Source organism: Montipora capricornis, chromosome 13, assembly GCF_036669925.1.
Source record: "Montipora capricornis isolate CH-2021 chromosome 13, ASM3666992v2, whole genome shotgun sequence".
Taxonomy (NCBI): Eukaryota; Metazoa; Cnidaria; class Anthozoa; order Scleractinia; family Acroporidae; genus Montipora; species Montipora capricornis.
Window position 1 is genome coordinate 24,457,495 of NC_090895.1, and position 12,379 is coordinate 24,469,873.

Below are 12,379 nucleotides of genomic sequence, written 5' to 3' on the forward strand. Positions count from 1 at the left end.
TTTGTCGTTGAGAATGTCTCAACGACAATGGAGGCAGAGAACAGAGACCCTGGGAACGAGGTTGTAAATCAGCCTTACCCTCCCCCCCCCCCTCTTTTGTATGATTAAAATCGGACGCTCTTTAAAAATTGTAGGTTGTCTCGCACTGAAATCTCCAAATCATATGTTTGCCCCCTACGAGTTCGTCATTCAGAGATTTCGTCTTTTCCTTGTGTGTCGAAGGCTCTTTAAAAATTATTTTTAACCGCCGTTGATTCCCTATCAGGTTCCATGCCGGTGCTTCGAGAGTCTGCCTTTTTGTCGTGGGTCGAGAGCCAAGGGTAGCATTTCGAGGGTCGAGGGTCCGTTTTTCCCGAAAAAGTTCTTCGAAAAAATTCAATTGAGAAGATACAGAGGGTAAACTAAGAAAATAATCAACTTGAGGATGTTACCTTTCTTTATGCGTCAATGAATTTTCATAACATATCTTTGTTTTGTTTAATCAACGTGGCCTACATTTCCAGGAGGCATGCATGCATTCCTATCTCCTTCGGTGCGATAAAACCGTGGAACAAAAGCAACAATCGTCTCTCATATGTTGACACTAGACAAAGCCTGACCCTCGACCTTCGAAATGCTACCCGCCTCGACTCTCGACCCTTGACAAAAAGGCAGACTCGTTTGCTTAAAATTTCTGACTGCTGCGGAATAAGTAGTGACAAATGAAAGGGCAATATCACGTTGTGGTTTTTTGCTTTTGTGTAAGCCTGACCCCCATCTGGCCCAGTTGTTCAAAAGCTGGATAGGGCTATCCACCGGATAAATCTCTACCCATAGGATAGCGCAATTGGTTTCGCTATGACTTATCCACTGGATAGTGATTTATCCGGCGGATAGTGCTATCCATCGTTTGAACAACTGGCCGGCCTGGAGGACAGAGACCTTTCTTACCGCGCTGATCTTGGATAACCCCAGTTCCTTGCAGTTCCAACGCGTTGTTTGAAAATGCCCCCCCCCCAACCAGGCGTAAATAATGGCTTTAATTGTTTTCTTTTTTTAAGTTAAACAACATTTTTGTTCGACGTTTGCTCTGATAGCACAAAGTTCTGAGTTTCATTTAAGACGAAGTAACGAGACTACGAGCAACAAACTATTCAACAACATTGGAAGAGTGCCTCCTCACATTCAAACAACGTCTTAATCGCCTTGGAACAAGGGGTTCAGTGTCCAAAATCAGCGACAGAAAGGTCTCTGTCCTCCATATGGGCGCCTGCCTTTACACAATACAAGAGGATGTTGCCCTTTGTCACCATTTATCATCCAGCAGTCAGAAATCTCAAACAAACGCTGATGGAGCTTTGGAACCTGATAAGAATCAACCACGGTTACGTGTAAAAGCAAATTTGAAAGAACAAGTGTACTCCGAAGTTCTAAAAACTCACTCCGAATTTCAATTGTGAGTCAGTTAAGAACTCTAGCGTCTTTAGTTTCACTGTATTTTGTTCAAGTTTTTGTTATTGTTGCAAATGATCCATTGTTTTTATGACTAGAATAAATATTAAAAAGGTAAAAGAAGTGTGAAACTGTAGTCTAAACAGCACAATTAACTCCTATATCAGTCTAATACTAAGAAACGTTTTTTTTAACATTTGAAACAATGCGCTTTTCTTATTGCACGATACACGAAGAATAACTCACTTCGCAGTCGAACTTAATATACCACACAACTTTAAGGACATGTTAAGAACGTTTACATGTTTACATCTCAAAACTGAAATAAGAACCTTTAAACCTCAGCCCCAAATTTATAGCTAAATTTAGACGTTCGTGTAAAAATGGAGATTGCACCCCAATGTGAGACCGGAAATTCTGAGCGTAAATCTGAGCCATTTACTTTAATAAAACCCCTGGATACGTTATGGTATCAAAACGAAACGTGCGAGTCATCGTAGGCCATTTTATACATCAGATATGCATAATCCGACGAGAAGTTCCAGACGTTCGTCTTATGTATTGTCTAGGAAACGGGGTTCAAGCGAGTCCCCTTCACCAGACCATTATTTTCACGTAGTAATTTTCATTAATCTGTTTCTGTGCGTTCACTTTAGTATATGCGGTCGATAAGTGACCTGCAATAGCCTTCTTAATCCGAAGAGTAAAAAAAATGAATACGAAAATTGGCTGTTAATGGTCAAAATTCCTAACATTCTATTTAATTACCTCAAGCATCACCGTTATTTTTACGCACGTATCTACTCGATGCTGTCATCGAAGTATAGTCACATGGATGCCATATCGATTTGTGATTGGTCAAGGTCACTAACCATCACCGTTGACATTGCATTGTTCTCTAATATCTCCACGAAAACTTCGAACTCACAGTGGAAAATCATGGATTGATTCGTCGAAGGAAAACACATTGAAGATCTTCATTTGATCTCGATAAACGCTAGCAGAGATGTCCTCGATGTATTTTATTTTTGCGGCTCTTTTATTTATCTGTGGGTTGCGGTATAAGATTGGTGAGTGCAAGTTGAGTTGATTCAGGCCTAAAGTTAGTGTTGCGAATAATTGCTTTTAATGTTAAAGTTATGTGATACCGTTGTCAATTTCAACATTTTCAAAAAAAAATAATCAATCGTTGAAATTGCCAGTCTATTTTGAACCGGAAATTGTGTATGCTTTGTAGTTGCTTCTAAGGCAATAGTTTGTTTGGATAGCAAGGTAGCTTTTGACGAGAAGTTTTCACCCCAAAAATCGAACGTACATTGGACTACGTACGTTATAAGAGGTGCCGAGTTTTGTCGTAATAGGAAGAAAACTTTGAGCTTGAATGCTATTTCCGCTCTGGCTTTTAATTTCTCGAAGAAAACACGCCAGATAGGAAGCATGTGTAAATTTATTGAAATTTACATATGGCAATGACGAAGCCCATATATTAATTAAGATTTACTCTCGACTCAGCTTACCTTGAGCATATAAATTATTTGAGCGCAGCGTGTAGAAATGCCCATATTTCATTATTCGCCGTGTAAGAAAAAGAAAAAAAGAGTTTTAATTCGACTGCGTAATATTTGATGAAAGATCTTAATCAAGCGAGCTAATTTTTGTTCGATTACAAGTGCATACATGTATTGTCTGCTTACTTGTAATATCATAAGCGGTTTATAATGTGGTTTACACTTTCGCAATCGCATGAACGTGTAGCTCGCATGATTTTACGTCGCTTACTCCATTTTCAGTTTCATTTTTGTTCTTGTTCTTTTTGTCCTGTACCTGAACGTAAGCTTATTTATTTTGATGATCTCTAATATTGAGTTAAAAGAATGGAAAAAAAATTAATCGTTATTTCTTATGCATTACAATCACTTAACAAATTATCCTATCAATGGCTAAGAGCCTTCATCTGAGAATCAGTGGATAAGGAAATAATCTGTGAGCATATTATTTGCTTATCTGTGGCTGGAGTGTGCTATGTGAATGGTGTTTGTACAGTTTTGCACACAACTGAGTAAATTTGATTTTCTTGTTATTTGCTACAGAAATACATATGATCTGCAAGCAGATTACTTGCTAATCTGTTAGTTGAGTGTGATGCATGAGTGACCAATGTTTGTAGAGCTGTTTTTCGCTACTGAGAAAACTTGATTTTCTTGTCATTTGCCAAGAACCTACATCTGAGAATCATTGGAATCTACTTAAAGATAAGGAAATAATCTGCTAGCAGATTGTTTGCTGGTCTTTCCTTGGAGTGTGACACATGATTGAGGCTTACTCACTGTATATTGCACATACATGTAAGCAACAAAACTTGATTTCTTAAAGTGCTATTATGATAAAAAATAGCCCATTTCCGAGTTGCTGCATGCCTCAGTTTCAAAGCGATTTTCGGTGCACAACCATTCAAATGGAAATGAGTTGCGTGTTCTTATGCAAATCAAACTCATTTCCCTTACAATAGTTGAGCACCAACTGCAACTCGGAAATGGCCCATTCACTTCCACTTTTCCGTCAGATTCTGAAAGCGTGTTTGCTTGGCCTATATGTAGAGAGAAGAAGAAAGAAGAGGATAGTTTCTAAAGAAACTGTGGTGCTGCGTCGGTGGGGAAGTAGTATACAAAAAATTGGTTTTATCCACGGAGTTGATAATGTAAATTGGCCACCGTACAGAGATTCTGAAAGCTGTAGAGAGATTTACAACTGTATTCAAAGACAAAGTTTTCATCTTTATTATTATTATTATTATTATTATTATTATTATTGTAATTGGTATAATGATATTTTGTTTTTTTTCAGAATGTGCCCCATGGTTTACACTAAAACCAAATAATGGGATTGATTACTATGTGCTTAATGGGACAAATACGCTTAGCTTGATCTGGGACTACAACACCGATGGGGAATCAGTGCGAGAAGTGTCTCTGGTATATGTTGATGAATCCACAGGCAGTGATGTTTATGTAGCTACGAAGTATGAGAGTATTGCACTCAATGTATACCATTCCAGTTATACTGGTAGAGTTCAGTTCTTTGCAAGGGCTACATTTACAATTGATAAAATTATCCCAAGTGACAGTAGGCAGTTCAAATGTCTGGTGAACTTTAATACGCCACCTGTTAACCCAGGAATACCCCCTGGAATGTCCAGTGCAGTTCGAGTTGTTGTGGTCGGTAAGTATGTCTAAAACAGATAAAAGATTTGACAACTAACTCTACATGTAATTGTGGAATGGTAAGACTTACAAGTGTTCATACATGTAAACGGTGGGCCCTCTAATGTAATATCTGCTGCAGATATTACATGTCATGTCAAGTTCAACGTCTGCCTGGTTACTTAAAGCCCCTTGGAGTGTTCTCCTCAGAAACAAAATGGCTGAACGCTTCGCTTCTGTTTCTGAGGATGAATTATGTGAAAAATGTATAATTTAAAACAATTATTGAATTCGGTTTTCGCATGATATCATGAATTATCAAAACCTCGTGTCTGTGTTGTCTGCCTCAGCCTTCAGCTTCGGCAGATAACACAGACCTCGGTTTGATAATTCATGATACAGGCCTTCTGATATTACGCGATGGTGCGATTTCGCACAATCGACCTCAAATCGCATCCGATCGCACAATTCACGAAAAATCGCATAATTCACGAAAGGACGAACAAAATTCATAAAATGAAACATAAATCAACACGTTTCTTAGAAATTCCTGCATAAATACGCCATTTTTAAGATGATTTATCTTGGAAAAAGGCTAAAAAACCTTTGTCACCTTCGATTTCGTAAACATTCGAAGTTCAAGGCTTTATTTTTCATGTCGGGGACCTGGTACGAGTCTCCTTCTATTGGTGCAACACAAAACACGCCCTTATATATACACCACTGAAATGTTGCCTTCTCTTAGAGAAGAGATTTGTGAAAAATAAGCGAAGTTGTAAGTTTTTCGGCAAAATGTAGTTTCTTTCGTTGAAAACTGATAAAAACTTACTCATGGATAAGTTTGTTGTGAAAACGCTCGCTTTTTCTTCGATGAAGAAGGAAGTTCCCACCTTCCGCCCAATCTGACAGCTGACGATCGAGCAAGGAAGTACCTCAAAGGTACGCTCCACGTGGACGATGGACTGATGTTTTTCTGGTCGTGAAATATTAGGGCCTTTTATACGAGAGAAAATAAGCCGCGGCTTACTCTGGCCATGGTGTACAAAATACGCCAAAGGAACTATTTATACGAATATATATTCCCAGGTCAATATAAGCCGCGGCTTGAAAAAGACGTGAACATAGATTTTAAAAGATAAAACAGTAAAAGCGAACGATAAAAACCGACGTTTCGGAGTAGTCATAACTCCATTATCAAGGTAAAAGTTTAAAACATGCAAATAACAGTATTTAAGTGATGTGGCGCGAAAATTAACATTAGCAAATTTTAGCAAAAATTAACATTAGCAAATTTTGTGAAAGGACAACTCAAGGATCTGAGCCTAAAAGTGAACACCAACATCCAGCCCGTATTTGTCAGCCGAAAAATTGATCAAGAACTGAATGTGAAAGAAGCAAAGCCATCGATCGTAAATGAACAGTGTGTTGTTTATAAATACCAATGTGACCTGTGCGATGCAGGTTATATAGGATACACACGCGGACATTTACACAATAGTGTAAAAGGACATAAACAACAGTCCTCGGCCATTGCCAAACATTGCAAGAACGTACACGGGAGGATCCCTCAGGACCTACTGAAATGCTTCGAAGTTCTTAAGAAGTGCAGGAACAAATTTGACTGCTTATTGTATGAAATGCTTTATATAAGAACTTTAAAGCCAAACCTGAACGTGCAATCGGACTCTATTCGTGCGAAAGTATTTGTGTAATCTTCGCACCTATTATGTTAATTTTCGCGCCACATCGCTTAAATACTGTTATTTGCATGTTTTAAACTTTTACCTTGATAATGGAGTTATGACTACTCCGAAACGTCGGTTTTTATCGTTCGCTTTTACTGTTTTATCTTTTAAGAAATCTCTTTTAATACGAACATAGATTTTGTACCATTTATACGGGTTGAACATTGGAGTCTTCTGTAAGCCGCGGCCAGAGAAAGCCGCGGCTTATTTTCTCTGGTATAAATGGGGGTATGGCCCTATTGTGATTGACCATCTTCGAAAGTTCGTGGTTGACAAGCACCTTGATCATTCATTTGGCATGTTAGCTGTGTCCTTTCAACTTTTAACGTGGTGCACCGGTAGTGCAGAAGACCTCTTTTTTTTTTATCCCAACTAATGTCGATCGAGATACATAATTACTGTTCCTTTGTGTTCGAAATGTCTTTAGGGCAGCAAAAAAGTGTTTTTCTCAAGCTGAAACCTTATAAAACAAGCTTAAAATTGCTGAGAAAAAAATCGCGCAATTTACATTATATATCGCATAATTGGCCTCTCTAATCGCACAATCTGCCCCGAAAAAATCGCATAATTTGCATTTTTTAATCGCACCCTATCAGAAGGCCTGATGATATCATGCTCAACCTCATCCAATAATTGTTTATTATTGTTTATTTAGGAGACCCGTTAAAATTTGTGGTCTTGTACTGATTGATCGTGGAGCCACAGTAATGGGCGGCTTATTATTTATGAGGTTGGCCGCGCCGGGAAAAAACTGAATGGGCTTTGCAAAATTTTCTTTCTGTGGTGATGGTGTTTTTTTTTTCTTCAACAAAGTGACCATGTTTTAAAAAAATGTTGACTTTAACCTTTATTTTCAATGTTGATTTAATTAAAAGCTTAGAAACCCCAAATACTCAGCAAGCTTTCCCCAAAGCACCGTCAACATCTACATCAAGATTTCTGGCATCTTCCAATATGTTTTTTTCACCTAAGGCACGTTCCTTAAATTCCTGAGGTTTGTGACAAGGTAACATTCCCTGTTATTTGTGGAAATGAGGCAATCTATAATGACATCAGGAACAAGATTTCCTTCGAAGTAAATCAGACTGGGAAGTGAGTAGAGTGTGTGATACAAGCGACCTGGACCATCTGATAATCTGGCAGTCTAGATGCCGGTCTAGACGGGAAAATCTAGACTGTGGTCAATATTGATTTCAGCCAATCAAATTTGTGAATTTGGTAGTTCCCAGTCCTTGTGAGACAGAGCCATATAATAAACCAGTATAAAATGTAACCCTCTCATCATTACATGTACCTTCAAACCATGCCTTGGAGAGAGCTAAATAAAGTGGGGGTATTTTGATATTTTCCAACTCCTGGATGTCTTCCATGGCAGTTTGAATGGCAATCAAAATCAAAGCAGGAGGGGCGAGTTTTCGCGACCACATTAATGGCAGTGTTCATGTGTTCTTTCATGCTCTCATACACAGTATGCCTCATGTCTGGTCTTGTCGTTCCATGACTCGAAGCTGACATGTGGGGCAGCCTGCGAACTTGTTTATGACAGAACTGGAGGTATTTTCCGTAGCTATCATCGGTGCCCAGTCAGAGTGAGTTTGATTGTACAGGTCGGGTTGCTTCCCTAAAAGCGGAAAGAAACTTAGCTTCACAGGGCTCGAAATTGCGACCAATACGGTCGGATTTGCGACTAAATTTTTCCCTTTGCGACTAAAATATCTGGAGAAGTCGCAAATTTGCGACTTGTTGTCACCTTCGTTCTTTCGAAACAAAAGGGTTAGCAGTTGCCACTTTGCTAAAATAAACAAATAAATAAATAAATGACAAAATTATTTTGTTTCTCGCAGTGAATTTTCTCTGAAGGTAGCGTAATTGTATAGTAATTTAGCTGTGATGTTACGTGCACAGCTCCATTCCTTCGGTCATTCGCCATTTTCAGCAGTTTCTTTACACACAAGTACTGCGGGCTCATATTTTTCTGCTAAACCGCTGACAACACAATGCAGCGCGGCGATTTTGCGACTAAAATTTGCGAAATTGCGACTAAATTTTCGTATCTTATCGCAAAATGCGACTGGAGTTTTTCGTTAATTTCGAGCCCTGCTTCAAAATAGGGCGACTCTATTCAAAAAAATAAATAATAGTTCCAGCTCTGCTTACTCCCTTACCTTGATGGAAGTGGATGGAGCACACATGTGGATACACTGTATTTAATCCTGCCATCTTTGACTGAATCTCGCTCAACGTTTGCTATCTACTGATCGTGTCTTTTATTATACATTATTTTTATTACGATACATGTAGTTATCACTGAGGTAATTATTATAATGTAATAAGATAGATGGCTTTCCTTATCAGAGCGATTAGGGCAACGGACAACACAGCAAAACTCCTATAGTCAAAACACGATCTCGTATGCAGAGTTTCTTCCAAGTTACATAATATACAAATGTACAAGATGGCAGCATACATGTAGTTATGGTTACTCAATAAGCATCATGTGACTCACGTAATTTACACCAATAAATTGCAATAGGTTTATATCAAATAAATATTGCAGACAGCTGCATTTTTTTTACATAATTCAAGGAAAACTCACACTGAAGCTCTCTCTGTTTAACTGAACAGGTGGGAATTTTGGTAGGTCATGGAGCAATGTTGAAATCGTGCTTTTGAGGCGAGCTTAAGAAAAAAAGGGAAGGCTAAATACCTTTTTCCGGAACCCAGTCATCGATCCTTATAAAGAATAATAATTAACAATATATTATTATTATTCACCAAAGGCGAAGTGATTATTGGTGAATATTCACCGAAATGAAGTCGAGGTGAATATTCACCAATAATCACTGAGCCTGAGGTGAATATATAATTGTTAGTATAAATACACAAGTGATTATTTCAAAAAAGAGAAAATAAAAAACATTTCAATGCGAAAATCATCTTCACTTACAGTGGCAAAACAACTACTGGCAGCCATTTTGTCCGTCGAGGTAATTATCGGCTGATAATCCGAGATAGCGAGCCAATGAGAGCGTGCGATTTTGTATAATCACCTGGGTATTTATACTAATCCGTAATATTGATAGTACCATACTGTACATGTCTCTTTGTGTTGATCACCTTCCCTGCAAGTTGAGGCTATTAAACTAAACTCCCAAGTGAGCAAAATGTTAGAATTACTCTGGTACATAGACTGTATTCATAAATGGTGGCCAAGAAATTAGTCTTTTGTCTTTGTGCTAATCATCCTCAATAGCCTCACTTTGAAGTCAAATACCCACATTTCACCTTCGCTCATCATGGAGTCTCTAGTAGCTCAGTGGTTAGAGCATCCGACTAGATCACAGAGGGTCGTGGGTTCGAATCCCGTCTGGGGTTCGGATTTTTCCAAGTTCCCAATGGGTGCCATTAACATTTCGTTTCACATGCGTAAATCATTCTCACATTCGCTCACTTTGGTGATCGGTTGGCTGCACTTGGATATAGCTGTATGCTTAAAGGTGACTCCACGATGCAGTTATGAGCTCACTTGGGTGGTTGGTTGGCCACATAGATCTCAGATATGCTTAAAGGTGACTGCATGATGCAGTTATGAGCTATGCTGTCAGTCGTTATTTGACTCAGTCTGTAGCTGCGTGATGCAGTTCAAGTCAGAGACCCAAATTCACCCTTTCTCACAATAGTCTCTAGTGGCTCAGTGGCTTATAATAGAGCATTCAACTGGATCACGTAGGGTTGTGGGTTCAAATCCCATCTGGGGCTCAGATTTTTCCGAGTTCCCAATGGGTTCCATTAACTTTTCATTTCATATCATGTGTAAATCATTCTCACATTTGCTCACTTGGGTGGTTGGTTGGCCACATAGATCTCAGATATCCTTAAAGGTGACTGCACGATGCAGTTATGAGCTATGCTGTCAGTTGTTATTTGACTCTAACTGCGTGATGCAGTTCAAGTCAAAGACCCACATTTCACCCTTGCTCACAATAGTCTCTAGTGGCTCAGTGGTTTATAATAGAGCATTCGACTAGGACCAGATCACGTAGGGTCATGGGTTCGAATCCCATCTGGGGCTCAGATTTTTCCGAATTCCCAATGAGTTCCATTAACATTTCATTTCATACATGTCTCTGTAAATCATTCTCACATTTGCTCACTTGGGTGGTTGGTTGGCCACATCGCAGATATGCTTTAAAAAGGTGACTGCATGATGCAGTTATGAGCTATGCTGTCGGTCGTTATTTGACTCTGTAGCTGCGTGATGCAGCTCGAGTTAAAGACCCACATTTCACCCTTGCTCACAATAGCAATAATAATTACAATTTGAATTGATTATTGTGACCTGAACTGAGTAAAATGGCCTTGCTCTCATTACTGTCATAAAGCTCAGTTATAGAGCATCCCTACTATTAATCAGAAAGTACAGTGTAGGTACATGTAGGTGTGATTCCTGCAAAGGACCACTGGCAGTTTTCCAAGTATATCCTGAGTCACCATCAATAAAAGATATTATATCTTCATTCTAATCATTTTGTCTGTAACCATGTTTCATCCTTTCAACAGTTCCTCCATCAATAACACTCAAGTCATCAGCTCCCTTTGAATTGAATGAAGGTGAAACACGCACATTACTGTGTGTTGCCACTGGTAACCCCAAGCCATCTTACAAATGGGAGAAAGATGGTGCAGTTTTACAGCAAGGCACCACCTCAAACTACACCATCAGTTCGGCCAAAAAAGAGGATAGAGGAAGATACAAGTGCACAGCTGAGGTGGTTGCCCCGGGACTGGCCACAGACAGCGCCTCTTACTCTGTAGATGTGAAGGTGAAATGTAAGTATATCTTTCCAGATTTGGAAGATGGATGCAGTCGGAAAGTATTTGGCATAAATTAAGTACTGTATAAAATTTAAAGGGTTAATAATTACAATGTATTGTTAATTATTGCTCATGACTTCATTTTTTTTTATTACCTATTAAAATTTACACGTCATCTACATAAAACAAAAAAATAAATAAATAAATAAAACAAAAAAAGTAAAAATAAAAGTAAAATTAAATTAAATTAAATTAAAGTCAAATTTAAAAAATGAATACAAAGTTTAGAAAAAACACCAATCACAAGTTCTTAATTACTGTGAAAATCTGATCGAAAACCGTGAGCACTAGAAATCTTAATTTATGAAATGTTATTGTGTTTCAAGTAAAAAGCCAATCACACGCAAGAAAACGAAACCGCAACTGCTAAAGCTTGGTTTACAAGTAAGATGCAAATGCCAAGGCAAGGAAATACACATGTGAACCGAGGTTCCATGTTTTATGAGTCAATAAATCAATGACTCAATGAGACTCACAGTCACTATATAGCAATAATATATTGATTAAGCCTAAGCCCTCGTTTCAGTGATTAGGCCTAAGCACTCTCTGAAATTTTAGCTTTCATTTTATGGTTTGGTTCACTGCACTTGACTAACTCATTGACTCGTAAATGGTGTACACATGTGAACCACCTCAACAAATGAATGCAAACGCAAGTGTAATTATAGAAGCAAGAAATGAAAAAAGTTCATATTTTTGCATTTGTGCTTGTGTTTGCATTTCACATGTGTCAACTGGGAAAATGCAAGGTAAAAAAGACACAGGCTTGATCGTTTCCATGCCACCATGGCTCAGTGCAGTTGACAGTTTCATCCTCGTCTACCATCTTGGAAAGAAGACTTAAACTGCGCCTGCGTGTCTTACTTCCCTTGCGTTTGCATTGGACATGTGAACTTCATTTGTCTTTGCATTTGCGTTGTACATGTGAACCAGGCTTAACGGTAATTATTTTGTGGTTTCATGGTGCTTTGGATTGGTTGCTGCACAATGGGAAATGTCAGAATCAAATCAAAGTGTTCACGGTGTTTGGATTCACACAGTAAACCTTCAAACTTCCTGGGCAGTAGTTTCGGCACACTATACGTGTATATTTTGCTTTGGTCTGATGTGTAGCACAATCACCATACC

The 12,379-nt window shown here is 38.6% G+C and overlaps 1 protein-coding gene across 2 annotated transcripts in view; it reads left to right on the top strand.

The window, feature by feature from the left end:
- Positions 1–2,330: 2,330 nt before the first annotated feature.
- The window catches only part of LOC138028293 (protein turtle homolog B-like), a 62,990-nt gene continuing 52,941 nt past the window's right edge, over positions 2,331–12,379 (top strand). For both annotated transcript variants that reach the window (XM_068875778.1, XM_068875779.1), the window contains exons 1-3: positions 2,331–2,501; positions 4,276–4,650; positions 10,937–11,206. In XM_068875778.1, coding sequence (XP_068731879.1) covers positions 2,438–2,501; positions 4,276–4,650; positions 10,937–11,206 — 709 coding nt within the window. In that variant the 5' untranslated portion in view covers positions 2,331–2,437. The remainder of the gene's footprint in view (positions 2,502–4,275; positions 4,651–10,936; positions 11,207–12,379) is intronic.